The sequence below is a fragment of the Triturus cristatus genome, chromosome 8, assembly GCF_964204655.1.
Source record: "Triturus cristatus chromosome 8, aTriCri1.1, whole genome shotgun sequence".
In the NCBI taxonomy this organism is placed as follows: Eukaryota; Metazoa; Chordata; class Amphibia; order Caudata; family Salamandridae; genus Triturus; species Triturus cristatus.
In genome coordinates this window covers 161,118,086-161,138,369 of record NC_140591.1, presented here as the reverse complement: position 1 = coordinate 161,138,369, position 20,284 = coordinate 161,118,086, and the positions used below count along the sequence as shown (strand labels likewise).

Below are 20,284 nucleotides of genomic sequence, written 5' to 3'. Positions count from 1 at the left end.
TTCTTCTTCACTGCCTTTCCAAATGACGAAGAGGTCGTCAATATACCTCAACCATACTGCCACCTTCCTGAAATCAGAGTCCATATTGCTATCCTTGCGGAGCTCCTCCTCCCATTTGCCCAGGAAGAGGTTCGCAAAACTAGGTGCGAAGCACGTTCCCATAGCCGTGCCTCGCACCTGTTTGTACAATTCACCATTGAACAGAAAGATGTTATTTACAAGGCATAGCTTCATCATGTCGACAAGCATGTTGGTATGCCATAGATGACCAAGAAGAAACACCTGTTAGGATTATAACCACATTTAATCAGGAATCCAAATATGTCCAAAACATCCTGACTAACAATTGGAGAATCTTGAAATCAGATTCCATAATTGGCAGTAACATCAGTGACAGACCCCTTATTACCTACAGGAGAGGGAGAAGCTTGAAGGATACGTTGGTCAGAGGAGACATTACGGAAAACCCCAATAGAAACCCATTCAATCTCAAGGGTTTCTATCCATGTGGCCATTGCAAGGCATGCAAATTCAGCCACATGATGAAAGAATTTGAGACTACACGATCAGGTCAAAAGAAAACCATAACACAGTTCCTCACTTGTAGCACCAACTTTGTTGTATATATTCTGGAATGTCCGTGCAAACTCCGGTATGTCGGGAGTACAACATGCATGGTTAAGAAGCGGATACTAGAACATCTAAGAGCCATTTCTAACTTGGATCATAACTATCCGATTGCACGACATTTCCAAGACAGACACCAATCCAACCAGTCTCTTCTGAAGTATTTTGCCATAGAACAGGTCAATACATCAAAAAGAGGGGGAAACAGGGAGCTAGCCCTCAGGAAGAGAGAATCGAAATGGATTATGGAATTGGAAACCAAGTTTCCGGGAGGGCATAATCTTGATGAGGAACTGGCAACGCATTTACATGTTGACTGAATTCGTGTACCTATCTTTTCATGCCCTCTTTTGCCTTTTCTTTGTTGCCATTTACTGTGACTCTTCATGTTATTACATGGCGACCATACCATTTTTCAGATTGTTTAGAGTGTAATGTAAATTTTGAAAAAATGTATATATGTAATTTTGGGCTATTTGTAATTTGATCATGTTTTTTCCATTATCCAGGAGGAAAGGAAGGGACCACTCACGTCTCACGGATACGGCACCGGTTCCCTACCCTTTTCTTCATGAGGATGCCACAACACGCCCAATAAGATAAGGACCGCACTTATGTTATTCACTGTTCTTTATCTTTAGATTGCACAAATCTTTACACATCTATTTTAAGCTTTATGGACTGCCTGCATTGCCATTTCCCTCACCCGCAGCACCGAATGGCTCTCAGTTAGTAGTACTACTGTCTCCAACTACGACTTTGCTATCAGGCTGTTGTTATATCCTGGTATAGAGTCATTTCGTGAGTCTGTTTGAGCATATTTTAAAATAGAGGCACTAGTCCTCATTAACCATCATTAGGCACGGAGCCTGGATAATTCCAGAGGCTCGTAGCATGCTCATAAGACACCTACTTGCACTTACCAGTATGCAGATCTGGTTCACGGCACTAGTCCGACTGGCATGTAGATTTGATTTGTACCGTGGCATATGGCTGTTGTAGCCCTGGTTTGTTATTGTGAGTGTTACAATCGATAAAGATTTGCAAATTCAATTATCTCGTAATTCGAGAAACTTGGACCATGGGGTAAACCAATGTTTATGAAGTATGCCAACATGTATGAACTGTACAAATACTATGATACATTTTGTTTTGTAAAAAGATTTCTGCTTTATCAACTAGAGAACACGCATAAATCTTAGTAGGAGATCTAGTTTGTAACCCATTCCAAAATGGCGACCAGTTGCAATATTGTAGTTGCAGGAAATGGTAGTACTTCTTCTATGTTTGGGTGCATATATGGTTGTTTGAAAACATTGTTGATATCGTGTGACCAAGACACTGCTGTGTCGAAACGCGTAACGATAGCTTAGTAAAATACGAGCAAAACCTCCGAGTGTGCGTATTTCTTGTTCTTTGAACTTTGTTGGATTATCCGGCCGTGGGTTCGCCGGACAACGCACCACCTGACAAGGGTTTTCATCCCGGAAGGATCTGACGGTATTTGTGTGTATATATATATATATATATATATATATATATATATATATATATATATATATATATATTATCTACTGGCGGTCGCCAGTAGATAGTTATAGTTAGGACCGTGTTTCCATAGGAAATCTGAAAATTCTATTTTGAATAACTTTGGCGCCGGTTGACGAATCCTCGCGAATATTTCAAAACTAATGGGGCGCTCCGCTCAGCTCCTACCCTGAAAGTCTCGGCGTGATTCGTCAAGCGGGGGCCGAGAAAAAAGGGGGGTCCCAAAACGCGTTTTCCCCATGCATTTTTCCATAGGACCTTTAGTCGAAGGTACAGCCCGAACGGCTGAACAGAATTACTTGAAATTTGGCAGAGAGGTAGTCCTCAGGTCAGGCATGTGCCTTTTGCATGTATGGAGTAAATCTGTTCAGTATTTCCTGAGAAAATTGCAGTTAAACCACATAAATATCTATAGCCGCGCACCGTGCGCGCACCGTGCGCGCACCCTAACGTGCGCAAGCGTAATTCTGATTGGTGGTTACATGTCAGTCAACGTTCGAATTGGTCGAAATCAGGAAGTGTCGGCCGCCATTTTGTTTGTTGTGGGTGCGAGAGTAAAAAAGAGAGGTGGCGAACGTGAAAAGGGGGCTGGGTAGAGAGTTCCTGACCCCCTAGCCTTTGTCAGGGGGTGCCTAAAGGACCCCGAAGGGTGAAAAAACATTTTAGTTTTCTTTTTAAAAATCGCGGGGTGCGCGCACCGCACCGTGCGCGCACGGTGAAAATCCTTAAAAAATATATATATATATATATACATAACTTAGCATTTAAAAAACCGTACAAATTCACTTAAAAAACCATAGGTTTCACACATGTTATAGTTAGGAATTAGCATTTAAAAAACCTTGCAAATTCACTTAAAAAACCATAGGTTTCACACAGGTTATAGTTAGGTGGACATTTCACTCGGAATTAAATTCCCCCGTTATAGTTAGGTCAGATAACTATAACTCGCGCGACCGCCACTCTTTCACAAGGATGATGTCATCAGTGATGTCTTGAGTGATGCCACTGACCATGTCATGAGCACTGGATTGCGGGCGCGCGAGTTATAGTTATCTGACCTAACTATAACGGGGGAATTTCATTGGTTTTTTACGAGTGAAATGTCCACCTATATAACCTGTGTGAAACCTATGGTTTTTTAAGTGAATTTGCAAGGTTTTTAAAATGCTGATTCCTAACTATAACGTGTGTGAAACCTATGGTTTTTTTAAGTGAATATATATATATATATATATATATATATCCAGAGCACTCCTACGCCACCGCTTTGGAAAGCGCCCGCAGGTTCACAGAAAGGAGCACGGACCACAGTTTGATGCTCGTGATGATTGTTTATTTCATTCGAGGTAAGCCAGCCATGACGCGTTTCGACTCCGTGGAGCCTTGATCACATATATATATATTATCTACTGGCGATCGCCAGTAGATAGTTATAGTTAGGACCGTGTTTCCATAGGAAATCCGCAACATTCTATTTGGAATAACTTTGGCGCCGGTCGACGAATCCTCGCGAAATTTTCAAAACTAATGGGGCGCTACGCTCCGCTCCTACCCTGAAAGTCTAGGGGGGGATTCGTCAAGCGGGGGCTGAGAAAAAAGGGGGGTCCCAAAACGCGTTTTCCCCATGCATTTTCCCATAGGACCTTTAGTCCGAGCTACAGCCCGAACGGCTGAACAGAATTACTTGAAATTTGGCAGAGAGGTAGTCCTCAGGTCAAGGATGTGCCTTTTGTAGGTCTGGTGTAAATCTGTTCAGTAGGTCCTGAGAAAATAGCATTTAAATCAATATATATTTCTGTAAGCGCGCTCCGTGCGCTTACCGTAAGCTTACCGTACGCGTACGGTGCCGTGCGCGAGCTCAATTCTGATTGGTGGTTACATGACTGTAAACATTCGAATCGGTCGAAATCAGGAAGTGTCGGCCGCCATTTTCTGTCTCTCGCACTGAGAAACAAAGGTGGGGAACGTGAAACGGGGGCAACGAAGAGAGTTGCAGACCCCCTAGTGTTTGTCAGGGGGTCCAAGAAGGACCCAAAAGTACGAAAAATAAATTTAATAATTCTAAAAAAAAATCGCGGGGTACGCGTACGGTAAGCTTACCGTACGCGCACGGCAAAAAAATAAAAAAAATAAATAAAGAAGTAACAATCACATTTATTAAATAAATGAAAGGACCCACAAGGGAGAAAAAAACAAATGTTACTGCGTAAAAAAAGGCGAGGCGCGCACGGCATGGACTGCGCAACGTGGGTGCTCGGTGCGCGAAGCGCACCGTGAGCCCACAGCACGCGCACGGTGCGCGAAACGCACTGTGCGCGCAGGGTGTGCGCATAGTGAAAAACCAGAAAAAATAAATAAAAAATAAATCCATAACTTAGCATTTAAAAAAACGTACAAATTCACTGAAAAAACCATAGGTTTCACACACGTTATAGTTAGGAATTATCATTTACAAAACCTTGCAAATTCACTTAAAAAACCATAGGTTTCACACATGTTATAGTTAGCTGTACATTTCACTCGTAAAAAACCAATGAAATTCCACGTTATAGTTAGATCAGGTAACTATAACTTGCGCGACCGCAATCCACAATGTGTAATTTCAGATGTCATCATTGATGTCATGAGTGATGTCACTGACCATGTCATGAGTGATGTACTATGTGACGTCATCAGCAGTTTATTGTGGGCGCGCAAGTTATAGTTACCTGATCTAACTATAACGTGGAATTTCATTGGTTTTTTACGAGTGAAATGTACAGCTAACTATAACATGTGTGAAACCTATGGTTTTTTAAGTGAATTTGCAAGGTTTTGTAAATGATAATTCCTAACTATAACGTGTGTGAAACCTATGGTTTTTTCAGTGAATATATATATATATTCACTGAAAAAACCATAGGTTTCACACATGTTATAGTTAGCGGAAGTTTTACTGATAAAAAACCAGTGAAATTGCCCCGTTATAGTTAGTGCTGGCAACTATAACTCACGCGACCGCAATCCTCTGCTGATGCTAATACTGTATTTAGACACTTATTTGCCCATGTCTTCTTCCATACATTTTTAGCTATACATATATTACAAATATTTTTTTTTCATAAAGACACATATGTCATCAGCAGAAGATTGCGGTCGCGTGAGTTATAGTTGCCAGCACTAACTATAACGGGGCAATTTCACTGGTTTTTTATCAGTAAAATTTCCGCTAACTATAACATGTGTGAAACCTATGGTTTTTTCAGTGAATTTGCAAGGTTTTTTAAATGCTAATTCCTAACTATAACGTGTGTGAAAGCTATGGTTTTTTCAGTGAATTTGTACGGTTTTTTAAATGCTAAGTTACTTTACGCCATTCGAGGTGTGCGCGCCCACTTAACGCAGTTCGTTCCGTGCACGGTTTTTATCAACTTTAATAAGCCCTGTACTTTTGGTGGCCTACGGCCACCAAAAGCACAGGGGGTGGGGTAAGTGTGGATAGTGTTTTTTTTTTTTTTTTTTTTTACCGTACGCTTACGGTAAGCGTACGGTAAGCGTACTCGGCGAAATTGCCGAAAAAAAAATAAAACCGTTTTTGCTCTTGGGGGATGTTTGGGGACTCCCTCAACATGACTATGTGGGAGGGAGTTGTCAAAACAGCCCCTTAACATGTTTTTGGCCATCTTGTTTGATAAACAACACTCAGTGCGAGAGACAAAATGGCAGCCGCCGCTTCCTGGTTTCGGCCGATTCGAATGTTTACTAAGATCTAAGAGCCAATCAGAATCGCGCTCGCGCACGCCACCGTACGCTTATGGTAAGCGTACGGTAAGCGTACCGTAAGCGGGCTCAGATATATATATTGATTTAAAGGCTATTTTCTCAGAATCTACTGAACAGATTTACACCAAACCTACAAAAGGCACTTCCTTGACCTAGGGACTACCTCTCTGCCAAATTTCTAGTAATTCTGTTCAGCCGTTCGGGCTGTAGCTCGTTCTAAAGGTCCTATGGAAAAATGCATGGGAAAAACGCGTTTTGGGACCCCCCTTTTATCTCAGCCCCCGCTTGACGAATCCCCCCGAGACTTTCAGGGTAGGAGCGGAGCGTAGCGCCCCACCTATTTTGAGAAATTCGCGAGGATTCATCGACCGGCGCCAAAGTTATTCAAAATAGAATGTTGAGGTTTTCCTATGGAAAAGGGGTCCTAACTATAACTAACTACTGGCAACCGCCAGTAGGTAATATATATATATATATATATATATATGCCTTCGCATGAGGTACCTTATAAAAAGTATAACTCAAATATATATTGCACAAAATCCAATATCTAACAACTAGCACCATATATGATACTCATGTTATGGTGCTAGTACATTGTCTTATTGACTGTATAGTACGTTTCATTCCTATGCATATGTGCTTATAACGTGCTATCATTACAGTTACATATTGTATTTCAAGAATCCTGAGTTTTACCTTTTTTGTTGCGCTCCCCCCATAGCTCTTATTGCAGGTGCATTGTAATACATTAATCACATAATCCGTTTCACTTCTAATATGTTCCCTGATCTTCTGTTGTTTATTGTGTAGTTCATATGTCGTTTTATACATCCCATATTCACATGCCCTGCATTTCACACATTTCCAAAATCTAGGTTGACTGAACCAATTTCGGTTTGATAATTTCACAGAAGGCATATGACTTTGCATTAAAATGTCCCACTTGGATGTTCCATGAGGATCTCCTTCAGATTTTCATCCAATTGTAACATTTTCCAGGATTTTTAAACTATTTTCTTCAGTTCTAGATGTTTAATATTGTGTGTGTGCACATATATATTCCAACAATCTCCACACCTCCACGCGGCGACGATATTCACGGCACCATAAAGAGTGGATTGTACAAGTAAGCTCCCTTTTAAAAAGTGTTTATTTGACACACCATAGTGCAGAGTATGGACATTCTACGCGTTTCAGTTTGCGCCTTCAACTAGACCATAGAGTCCCATTGTCTAGATCGTCCATTTAAAGTGAAAAAGTGCATTTAGATCCCTTGTCAGTTTCTATTATCATACAAATGCTAGACTACTGACTCTCATATTTAAGTGATGGTGACATTCTTCAGCCATTTTTCACACATTACTATCTGTGAAGTACATTTAGTAATCATTCTATGGCAGAGAAGTTCAAATGCATAATTTCATTTTTGTATGGAGGAACAATTTATAAATTATACAATTTATAAAAGACAAAAGATACTCAATTAAAAAGATATCAATATATGCCATTAATAAATAAATGAATATTATACTCAATTTGGATGCAAAAAGTAGATTGTAGTAAAGTACTAAATGAATTGATAAAACTAGTTGCTCGCTTAAAATTAGCATCAAGTTTTTCACAGAAGAATATTCAATTATTTCTAAAAAATGACATGGGAGCAAAATGCTAATGGACAAATTCATGAGGGTTAGTCAAATCCAACCATTACATTTTTTTTCCCTTTTATCTAAAGATACTTCTGATTAAGAGTGAGAGAGAACGGTGTGATCTATATGTCACAGAAAGTGCATTGTGCTTTTCTCTTATTCTGTTATATGAAAATTTACAAAGTATATTTTTCATAAAAGACAATCTCACTGATAACTTAGACATCTTAATTCAGCAAATTAGGAAACTCATTACCCCGTAAAAAGATTTAAGTAAAAGAGTTCATCAGATTTTAAAATAAGTCCCATTTACATTTTATGCGGCATATAGTTTACAATTGTTCAAAATGTGAGTATTTTTATTCTTTTCTCTACATTCCCTTTTTCCCCTTTTGACAATTTTTAAACAATTCATTTATAGTGAATCTTTTTCCAATTAGGTGTCATTTCTCGGTCTGTCCCTGTATAACAGGTTTTGTGGCCATTAATACGGAAAGTGTTCGAAGCAAATCTAGGTGCAGCTAATATAATTTTCAAAAAGTTCTTATATTATTGTAATTGTATATGCAGTTTTGCATCCAGATTATGGCCAAATGGATTTTCAGTCCCAATGGCTAGGATGTATCGAGATTCCGTTTTCCTTAAATCCATAATTCTGTCACCTCCTCGTTCTTTCTGTCTCACGATTTTTAGGCCAAAATATTTTAATTGGTGGCTATCACTAGAGTGGTGTTCAGAAAAGTGTTTTGCAATTGGATAAGAAAAATCTTTATTTTTAATGTCTCCCAAGTGTTGGAGTATTCTCAGTTTCGATTTGGTGATCGTACTCCCCATGTATTGCTTCTTACAGGGACATTCCAATACATACACTACTTATTTGGATTCTCAGATGATATGGTCAAGGATATATTCCTTTTTCCCATTTTGAAGTTCAAATGATAGAGTATTTTGACCTTGTTCACAGGCCTTGCATTTTGAACATTTCCAAAATCCAGGAGTATTTAGCCAAGTGGGCTTCTTAGGTTCCTTGATCTCAAGATGGCTGTGTGTTAGAAAATATCCTAAGGAAGCTGTTCTTCTTTATGTAATGCTTGGATTAGATGGTAATTTTCCTTTCAATGTCTCATCTAGCATTAAGATGTCCCAGTATTTCTTTATGATGTTTTTCAATTCTCTTTTTTCATTATTGAAGTCTACAATTAGCTGTATTGTCTCATCTTCTTCTTTTTGTCCTTCTAGACTTTCTCTATGTGATGTTAGCAAATCTATTCTTGAATTAAGTTTAACTTTTGTTCTAGCTGTTTTTATGACTTCCAATGGGTAACCTGTCTCCAAGAAGCGAGTGCTCATCTCATCAAGTTGTTGTTCAATGTCACTTATTTCTGAGCAATTTCTCTTAGCATGGAGCATTTCTCCGTATGGTATGCTCCACTTTAGATGTTTTGGATGCCCACTGTTGGTGTGGAGTATACTATTGCAGGCAGTCGGTTTTCGATGTATTTTTGTACAGATCTTCTGGTTCTTGATGAACACTTCCACATCCAAAAATATCACACTATGTTTGCTGATTGTAGATGTGAATGATAAATTATAGTTATTAATATTTAATGACTGGACAAAGTTTTCAAGATCTGGTTGTTCTCCTTACCAGACCACAAAAAGATCATCAATAAATCTTGTCCAGATTTTGATGTTGGACTTGTGTTCGGTGTTTAATATATCAGCTTCCCATACTGCCATGAGTAAATGGGCAAATGATGTACCCATTGCTGTTCCCTGATTTTCAAGAAAGAGTCGCCCATTGAAGAGAAAGATGTTATGAGTTAGGCAATACAGCAACATTTTTAGGAGCATCTCTGAGTGTTCTAAGTAGCTCAATGATCTTTTTTTATGAAATGTTTGACGGCCCTTACTCCATCTAAGTGGAGAATTGATGTGTACAGAGCGGTCACATCTATTGTTGCCTTGACGCATCCATCGTTCCATTGGATATCCCGGATTTCACTGTGGAAATCGGTCGTATCCCTTAAGTATCAGGGTAAAGATGTTACGTAGTCCATTAGGAAGATGTCAATGAAGCATGATGTTTTTTCGAGGAGGGATCCAATCAAACTCACAACAGGTCTTCCTGGTGGATTGATGATTGACTTATGTACTTTTGGTAGAATGTATATGGTTGCTATGATGGGATGTTCAACCTTCAAGTACATATACTTCTCAAAGTCAATCAATCCTCTATCTTTCCATGTCTGTAGCTTTAGATGGTATTCCCGAGTCGACACCACCATCGGATTATCGTTCAGTTTTTTATAGTGATCTTCATTTTGTATTTGTCTGTTAGCTTGATTTATATATTTCTCAAGATCTTGTGTGACAATATTTCCGCCTTTATCTGAAGCTTTAACAATGATTTGGGGGTCATCTCTTAGTTCTTTTAGGGCCTTGTGTTCCCCTGGTGTCAGATTCCATGATTTCCTTTTGTTCTTCTTTGACTTTGATTTTATAGTCAATAATTTGTTAATATCTTCAACCATAATTTCATGGAATAGGTTTATTTTATTCCCCGGTGGAAGCTGTGGACAGAAGGTTGATTGAACCTTTAGTCCACTATCTCCACCTTTCTACGTTGAGATGCCCATATTCTGGCAGAATTGCATGTCATCTTCTGCCTGTAGATTTATTGCCTGATTTACTTTATAAGGATTTTCTCCTAAAGTTCTTAAAGTTCTCAATGTTGGTATGTCTCTTTGATTAAATAATGAGATATGAGTTTTGGACAAGGAAGTTTGGGTTAGATTTTGTGGTTTGTCCTCATAGTATTTTTTAAGCTTTAATTTGAGACAAAATTTGTTCAGGTATATATATATTCTTTGAAAAAAACGAAGGTTACCGATGAGTGAGGTCATAAGCAGTGCATTGCGGGGGTGTGAGTTATAGTTGGTTCACTAACTATAACGGCTGAATTTCACTGGTTTGGTACGAGTGAAACCTGAGCCTAACTATAATGTTCCTGTAGCCTTTGTTTTTTTCAGTGAATTTTTAAGGTTTTTAAATGTTAATTCCTAACTATATTGTCCCTGTAAACTTTGGGTTTTTGACAGAATTTCTATGGGTTTTTGAGTAGTAGTCGTGTTTGAGGCGTGTCAGTCACTCCCTACTCACTACTTTGCACTTCTGTCATGTGAGAGAGAGGCCTCAAAGGAGAGGGCACTCCATCCACACACTGTACTATGCACACTCTTCATCTGAGAAGGCTGTCTCAAAGCAGAGGATATATTCTTCAGTCATTCTACCATACATTACCAAATAATAATTAATTTACTTAGAAATCCACTGAAAAAACCAAAGGTTTAAGCAATGTTGTAGTTAGGTGAATTTCTTAGTGACAACTTTAATATTTTGAACTAAATAACAGAAATTCAGCAGTTAAAGTTAGTAACATTAACTATATCTTGCGCCCCTGCCATTCACTGCTTATGACCTCACATACAACATGACTCATGACATGTTCTATGACATCACTGATGACATCTCAAATCACATCACTGATGACATCATCCAATGTATGTGTTCGTTTGTTTTATAGTTTACATAGTTGCAGGTAACTACCATAATATTTTCAACCTAATTTTGCACAGTGTGGGTCCAACTAACGGGCATAAGTGTTTACAAAACGCATGTGCTCCTAATGTACCATAGCTGTGTAGAGGTTTTGAACATGTTATAAATATGTGTATTCAAGAGTAACTCTGTTTGCAGGTGACAGCTGACTTGTGTTAATTATTTTCCACACTAGTTGATGGGGTCACCTGTAAGCACACTTGGACATTTCACAAGGTGATGAATCTGGGGTTAGAACTAAACATCAGAAGAACAAGCTACACATCTTTTCATCACAAAACACTTTATGTTGACCTTTTGCTCGTCACTCCTTTCTTTGTACATACACTATGAAGTATTTATAAGCACTACCTTACTACTTACCAGAGTGGTACTTCTAAATGCGCCACACTCCATAATCTGTATTGCATGGGCTGTTCATCACCCTTCTGGTTTTCTCACATGACACAAGATTACTCAGGCTTTTAATTGTTCATATTTAAATTAGAGAGGTAGCCCTGAAGCAGACAGAAACCCTATATCTCTGCCAGGATGGACTAACCCTGCCAACTTCTTCGTCAGTCCTCTGTGAACCTTGAGTCTGCATAGAGTCCCGCAGCAGAGATGGACCTATCTCAAACTAGCTCTTCTAGACCAACACCACCTTTAAATTGTGTCATTTTTGGAGAAGCTAAATCAGGTGGAGAGATAAAATAAGGACTGCCTAATTTGTTCTTACATACTTAAACACAGAGCTATCTACGCATGCTTTCTATACTTACCTGATAATGTGAGAGGTGTCTTAAGCTTCATCAAAGCAAGATCGTTGTTTTTGGTTTTGGATACGTAGTCAGGGCGAGAAATTATTTTTTCGACAAAATATCCAGAGGGCATTTGATTCTGAGACACGTACCCGGCATAAACTGTCCACTGGGATGGACTGGATAAACTTCTATAAATGAAATCAGAGGGCGCATGTTAATTTTGTCTGTAGAATCCTTAGCTCATTAATATCCGTCACTAATTTACATGTGAATAGGATCTTGAACACAGATTTGTTTTACATTAAAATAAAGTGTCATATAATTAGACAGATCCAAAGATCAGAATATGTTATTGTAGATCATCTTGTTGGTGTACCTGGGGCTTCCAAAAATTTTACCCCTCCAGTGTACATTAAAAAAATCAGTAGAGTACAAAATCCATAAGTAGTGACCTCTATGAACAAAAACCACAATCCTTATTGCTTCTATTAGTTATTCATCACATTTAGTAAATTGTGATTGGTCAATAAAGCAATTAAAATATACACAGTTCACTAAGTTATTTCTGAACATTAAATAAGTTAAGCCTTTTTCAGAATGATTAAACTTCTCTTTTCATGTCCAGACTGACGCACATAGTGCTTGTCATTGACAGTAGTATGCATCACCGCTCAACTATCCACATAGCTTGCGTTCTGCAAAACAAAGATTTACTCTCACAAAGATGGCGTCCAGAGTCAGACATGCAAATAGCAGTCATGCTATAAGCAGACATGCTTACCTTCATAAAAATCATAAAAAATCGAAAATCCGGTCTTTGTAAAACGCAAACTATTCACCCTTACGGGTCTCAAGGCACTGGGGGCCGTTGTGGAAATTAAGTGAGCTATTGCCCAGAGTCACATGGTGCTGGTCTAATCTGCCACCAGAGCCGGGGATCGAACCATGAGCCCTGTGCTCCGAAGTCAGCTGCCCTGGCCGCTGCACCACACCTCTCTCATAAGAATAACCTAGTACATGTCAAGCCCCGAGAACTGAGGCAGGCAAAGAGCTGCATCCACCATTTAATAGAAATGAAAAGAAAGCTGTGGCATCCTGGTACTCTGGTTCCACAGTTGAAATCACCAGTCACAGAATGCTGGGGGGGGGAGGTGCTAAGTGGATGAACCCTGAGCAGGCACACTTCCATTGACATCACTCCCAGTGAGATATTTCAACCATAATTTGGAGGGGCCACACCTGTAGCAGCATCGAGACTAATCAGTGCAAATGAGCTGGTGAGAAGAGCCTGATGTATGCTTTAGAATATTTTAATTGACATTTATGACCGCAATAGAGATGTGTGTGTTACATGAGTAGTGTGCATGTGGCAATAGTTTTGTAAGGATTGTTTAGTCTAGTTGTGCAGGAATGGCTGGTTTGTGTGATTTATGTTCTGGATGTATGGACAGGTAGAATGGTAAACAATTTGTATGGAGTGAGAGAGCCCAGGTTGTTCAGTAGGAGGTTATGTTATGTTATGTGTTATCTTGTACAGAGCGCGACTCACCCATGAGGGTAACCTGGTGCTGAAAAGAAGGAGTGTCATGGGCCGAGCCAGGGTGAAGAGACAATTGAGATGCTGTATTGGAGTTTCCTCTGATTGTGAGATATGGTAAGTGCTGAGTTGTGCTTATAGAGTAAGGGAGGAGCTTGGCTGCTGGGATGGCTAGCAGTAACATTGTTTACAGGAAGAAAACCCCAGGCATGACAAGAGTTGGAACAGAGTCCATATGGGTCACACATTTCTTTGGCAAGGTAAGGCCTACATTTCTTATCTTTAACAACTACATTTGCACTTTGCCTTTATTCTTATGGATTGTAGTAAGTATGGAAGTAACATCTGAAATGCATGTGCCACTTGTACCAAGCTCATATGTAAAGTAGGAGAAGATGTGTGAGTCACTATACTTTCGTGTTTATGATATAAACCATTGAGGTGCACCACATCAGTAACCCAAAAGAGATAAGGGGAATAAACGCCCCAATCGAACAAGAAAACTTTATGCAGTTCTTGTCTTTCTTTTCTTTTCTTAAAAAGCATCACGCATATACAACAAAGACATCCAATCTGTTTCGTCCATAACCATGGACTTCTTCAGGGCAATAATGATACTAAATGATAACTCAACCGAATAAATGAGTCAAAATGTAGTAATAAATAGGCCAAGATGATTTCCTTCATCAAGATCCACAATCCGTATGAATCATAAACTACATTTCCTTGTAACCCCAGTTTCCGCTATTTGGTCAACAAGTCAAGCCAGCATCAAGAATTCCCAGGTGGGGTATTAGTTACAAGGAAAGGTAGGGCCACTAGGCCTGGTATGCACTGCAACTGATGCGAAAAGCCTCCAAGCCACCAAAAAGTAAACCGGTAATCAACATCAATTTAATTTTACTGAAATATATATATTTAGTTTACAATAGCATATTAAGATTTATTGTATCTTTTTTGACCAGTAGGTAGCAATGTTAGACTGTGACTGGATGTTTCTGTAACATTCAGCATGGTAAATGTATGCATGGTAGTGGTATGCGTGGTAACGGTATTTCACATGTGAATGACTATAAATGCATGGTCTTGGTATGCATTTTAAAATCTTAAAAACATGTGTGGTAAAGGAACGCGTGGTAATGTCGTACAACCTTGCCATTGATTGGGATTGATTGTTAAATTTAGAAGCCATCTTGGAATGAAGGATTTGCCATCTAAAAACAAAGTGTTCTTTATTATAAGAAAACGATAGCTAAAAAATAGTCTATATGTATGTATCATGTTACTTTTATGGTGTGAAAGAAAAATCTAGATTAAAAAAAAATCTTTAAAAATTAGATTGGTCAAATATTATCCAGTGTTTGCATACTTTTATTGCTGATTTGTTTCATTATTTTTCTCCAACTCCTGCATTATTGCTGAGGTCAGATTAGCTGGTTTCTTTTTAATTTTTGACTCATTTTTCTTCTGCCTCTTGTATGTGTCAATATTGTGATTCTTCTATGTGTGCTCTGGTAGCCCTTCTCCAATGCTGGGATTGTGTGTCCAGCTGGAGTGCTTTTCCTATACTTCAGCACTCTTTTCTTCCATGATGAATCACGAAGACGTGCAGTGGACACGAACAAGCAAAAGTAAGACCCAATAAGTATAAGTGCGTATCATGAGGACATGCAGTGGACAGGAACAAGCAAAAGTAAGACCCATCCAGTATTAGTGAGTATTACGGGGACATGCAGTGGACACTAACAAGCAAAAGTAAGACTCAGCCAGTATTAGTGAGTATTATGGGGACATGCAGTTGACACTAACAAGCAAAAGTAAGACTCATCCAGTATTAGTGCGTATCATGAGGACATGCACTAGACACTAACAAGCCAAAGTAAGACCCATCAAGTTTAGAGCGTGTTTATGCATTGCGGTTTTCTATAAAAACTCTGGCCCAGTGCCTAATTCTGCAAGGAATGTATTTTTCTCATGAAAATGAAAAAAAAGGTGCTTGACATTCTGCTATGTATTTGGGGTATGCAGAGTATAGTGGGAATGCAGATGTTATGCCAAGGCCTTGCATACAGGGTTACCCCTTACAGATGCATCGCCTCCCCTAGTCAAGGGACCTGCTCTCTTCCTATCTTTCATTAATAGCTTTCATGGCTGTTTCCTTTTTCTCCCCTTCAAGAACTGAGGATTCTGAAACAGGACTATTTTTTACTTTTATGAAACATGCCTAATCATATTAGCAAGTAACGTAAGACTTCCCCAGCATTAGAGTGTCTATGTACCTTTCTCTTTCACAAACACATTAAGACAGCAAAAATGTAAAAGTCTGTCAGTTTTTAATGATATTAAGGAATGCATCTGTCCTTTCTGAATGAAACATATATGCAAAGGATTCTAGGTATGTCGGTATTGTGTAGAGGGTTCTGGGCCTCTGCATGTTTTGCCAAGCCTTGCCTGTACAGAGTCCATATCTGAGTACTATCTAGATTTAAAAGCTTACAAACACGTTTCTTTTAGTTTATTAAGAACTACATAAACCGCAAATAATACATTTAATTAGCAAAATATATTGTCTTTTCAGCTTTATGCAGTTTAAGCAAATAAGTTAATAGTCAAAAAGGGTATCGAGTAGCCCACCTGCAGCACTGAACCTTGGACTGCTGACTTAATTGGATATCACATTAAAGCCACACTTATTGACTTTACCAGAGCTTGGTCAATGTGACTTTAAAATCTGGCACTTCTATGTTGTGTTTTTTTAATTTGCGTTCTTTAGATTCTATCCCAGTTTTCCCCTCCTGACTCCAGTTCCTTCCACATCATTCCAGTTTAGGGCTCCTTGCGGATGCTGTTAATCCCATCATTTTACCAAATTAACCCACTGAGTTTTTATTAGCAGGTAAGCAAAACTGAATGCCTAGGATAAAAGTTAATTATAGTATATTTGAACTCTGCAAACGTGGTTGATAGTATCAAAATCCATGAAAGATTGATGATCATTTATGAAAATTGGTTGGCCAGTAGCTGAAACACAGTAGTGGTTACTAGTAAAAAACACTAGGGGAAAATATGGTGCTTACCCTTCCACACAGTGAGCTGCTGTCACTATCCAGTATGGGGTGATAATGGAGCCTCCACATAGATGTGACCCTTGAGCCTGAAGACTGACCTGCCATGGCCAGTCCCCAGGTGAGGCAACGGACCCACCAACAATCCGACTGCTGATCGGCATCGCAGACGCGCCACAATCTGCACTCAAAACAAGAACATCAAGCCTTAGTATATGGTATCAAGCATAAAAAAGTCAATTAACAGCTTTGTATAGGGAAAGTCAGGCAGCAGCATCCTGAGAAGTAAGTGAATCCATAATATTGCACAGGATTAACAAAAAGCAAACAAGTGTGGCAATTCAAATTAGAATCAGGAAAATCAATGGGACTAAACATTGGGCATTTATCATATAAGGGGCTGGGGAGTAACAGTGGCTCCCTTCAAGAATAAACTCCCTTGGTTTTGCTCCGGCCTATTATTTCAGGAGTCTGTCCTCTTTCTTCTCCAGGTCATATCTATTCAAATGCTTGATTGCTGGCACCTCGGGAAGTACCGTGTCAAAATTTGAGAAGAAATACTCGAACTGTCTCCTGTCATAAAATAAACTGAGCCATATGCTACAAGAAATCCCATAAGTCAATGGGAGATGATGATACTTGATACCCTCATCCACTGAAGCAGGCAACTGCATGCACACATAACAATCCTTCACATCCATCGCATCAACATACTCATACAGCAACCTTGCATACGCGTTAAGCTTAAAATCACCCTTTGACAAATCCATGTGAAGTCTGCGAACATCTCTCAACTCCGATGATTCCTGTTCGCTAATACTAACACCACTCTGCCCTGGGGTAATAGGTGTGGGTGCTCCCTGAACCTTCCCCTCTTGCCTGTGAGCCACCATGTAGGAACTGATCACTACCGCAAATATGGTGACTACTACAACTCCGATCAATGTGCCTATTATCAGTTTAGCCCTACGATGTGGGTTTACAGGATCTGCCATCTTCGGAATATGCTCAATGTCCAATGCAGTCTCTGAAAGGATAAGTCTCTTTCTCATTAATGTCTCTTTCGTGAACTTAGGCAAACCTCCCTAACCTTTCTTCGTTCTATAACGGAAAAATCCCTAAATTTGTTCTTCTTCCGCTCGGATCTAGGTTATCTTCTTCTCTGCTTGCAACCTTCTCAAATCAATCTAACATAAGCGCTGGTCCCAACAGCTCCAAGACTCCCTGCAATATTTCGAGCTTAAGAATGATCAGTTCTTGTGGGTCTGGCACAGTCGTGAACGTCGGGAACTCCAAATTGTCCAAGATCATACCTCGAATGACACTTAGGAATGGCGGACTCGGAATATGAATCGTCAAAATTCCTTCGATCTCCAATCCCGGAACCTTCAGCAACACTTCCACCCTCTGGAGCGGGACACTGTTGACCAATGTCATCGACCTCAACCTTCCCGTGCTCGGTAACCCTGGCATCAGTCACTTGATATGCCCACTCGGGTGAAGCGTACTTCCGACTTGGCACTCTTGTTCTCTTTGATCTTCTCACACCTTGAGGATTCTCCTCATCCCCTGATTCTTCTTCTGGTTCTTCCGAAACTGGTGCAAGGTCTGTGTCCGGAGCCGACCTCAGGTTTACCCGGTTCTGTCTTGCGGGCCAAACCCTTTCTGCTTCGGTGGCACCTCTGGTCTTCTCCCCGATACCCTGTGCACTGACTTCCTCTTCTTCGCCCGAACTCGATTCTGTACTACCCACTGCACCTCTTGCTCTTTCGCCGGTTTCTGGGTCAGTACTTCTTTCACGTTCTTCCTCAACTCGATTCAGTGCAGCATCAGCCGCTTCAGCAACCCTTACAGCTTGACTGGCCCTCTCTGGCGATTCTGTCGGCTCACTGAGATCTTGGTTCTCGAGAGGGGCTGTATCTTCCAAGGGTGCTGGAACTCTGCGGGTATGAGAAGCATGCACCCAGTTCGGTAACCCTCCGCACTTGACAGCAGTGTTCGTAACAAGGATTACTTGGAAAGGGCCACGCCACCTAGCATCCAAACAACTCTTCCTCACGTGCTTTCGGACCAGGACCCAATCGCCTGGGTCCAAGTCGTGGCACCTGTCACTCGCAGCTGGAACCGTTGCTGTCTGCACCTGCTGAGACACAGAACGGACCACGTCAGCAAGGCCTTTACAATAGTCCAGGATCATATCATCAGTGATATTTATCAGAGCAGTAGCAGGTATTGCAGGCAAACGCATCGCTCTTCCCATGAGGATTTCATGGGGTGACAACCCAGTTCTTCTATCAGGCACACTTCGAAGGCTCATAAGGACCAAAGGCAATGCGTCAGGCCATTTCAGAGACGTAGACGAACACACTTTCGCCATCCGAGCCTTCAGAGTTCCATTCACCTGCTCCACTATCCCTGAAGCCTCTGGTCTATAGCTACAATGTAACTTCTGATCTATATTCAAAGCAGCACACAGCAACTTCATAACTTCGCTGTGGAAATGAGTTCCTCTGTCCGATTCAAAGGACGTCGGGAACCCGTACCTTGGAATGAGTTCTCTCAATAGTAGTTTTGCTACCGTGAGCGTGTCACATCTACGTGTAGGGTATGCCTCCACCCACCTGGAAAAGACACATACTATCACTAATATGTACCTCAACCCATTACACTTCGGCATTTCAACAAAATCCAACTGCATCCTATTGAAAGGTCCCCCTGACCTCCCTATGTGGCTCAACGTCACAGCGGTTCTTTTCCCCACATTCATCTGTTGACAAGTGACACACCTCTGACACACAGTTTCAGCCACTGCACGAAACTTCGGATTGTACCAAGTCTGACGAAACACTCTCATCATGGCATCCCTACCCAGATGTACAGCACCATGTATCAACCTCGCCATGGGATTCAACAAACTTTCCGGCAACACTGCTCGTCCATCATTCGAAACCCATATATCCACATCTCCCTTCTCACATCCAGCTCGTATCCAGCTGTCCCGTTCCTGATCTGAGACCCCTTCCTGAAGCTGCTTCAGTTCCTCCCATGTGTCAGCCACTGCTAACATCTGACCATACACCACCTCTTCCCCAGTTTCCTCAATGTGGATCTCAGTAAAGTTGCATCCCTGCTCTGCACAAAATCGAGCTACTTCGTCTGCATAGTTATTTCCCAACGAGACAAAGTCGCTTCCCTTCGTGTGGGCTGCACATTTAACAACAGCAATTTCATCAGGACCTTGCAATGCTTTTAACAATTTCCGCACATAATCACCATTTCTTATAGGAGAACCTGAAGACGTCATAAACCCTCTCTGGGACCATAGCTGTCCGAAGTCATGAACCACACCAAACCCGTACTGGCTGTCCGTGTAAATAGTTACGCGGATCTTGTCGGCTGCCAAACAGGCACGAGTCAGAGCAATGAGCTCAGCCACCTGCGCGGAGTGTACTCCTTCTAAACAAGCGGCCTCAACCACACCCGTGATGGTGCATACAGCAAACGCTGCTCTCAATCGACCGACACTGTCTCTTAAACATGAACCGTCCACAAAGAAAATCTCATCTGACTCTGGGAGCGGTTCATCGACAATGTCAGGTCTCGGTTTGGTGCATAGTTCAGTCACATCGAGACAATCATGGTCCTCACAATCTTCATTATCATCTATTTTTAGAACAGGTAACAGTGTAGCAGGATTTAAAACAGCACACCTCTTCAATGTCACAT

The 20,284-nt window shown here is 40.6% G+C and overlaps 1 protein-coding gene across 2 annotated transcripts in view; it reads right to left on the bottom strand.

Moving 5' to 3' along the window:
• TMPRSS2 (transmembrane serine protease 2) overlaps window positions 1-20,284 on the bottom strand; it is a 418,330-nt gene that overhangs the window by 48,528 nt on the left and 349,518 nt on the right. For both annotated transcript variants that reach the window (XM_085621226.1, XM_085621227.1), the window contains 2 exons: window positions 16,571-16,739; window positions 11,975-12,144 (listed from right to left, as the gene is read on the bottom strand). In XM_085621226.1, the coding sequence (XP_085477352.1) occupies window positions 11,975-12,144; window positions 16,571-16,739 (339 nt within the window). The remainder of the gene's footprint in view (window positions 1-11,974; window positions 12,145-16,570; window positions 16,740-20,284) is intronic.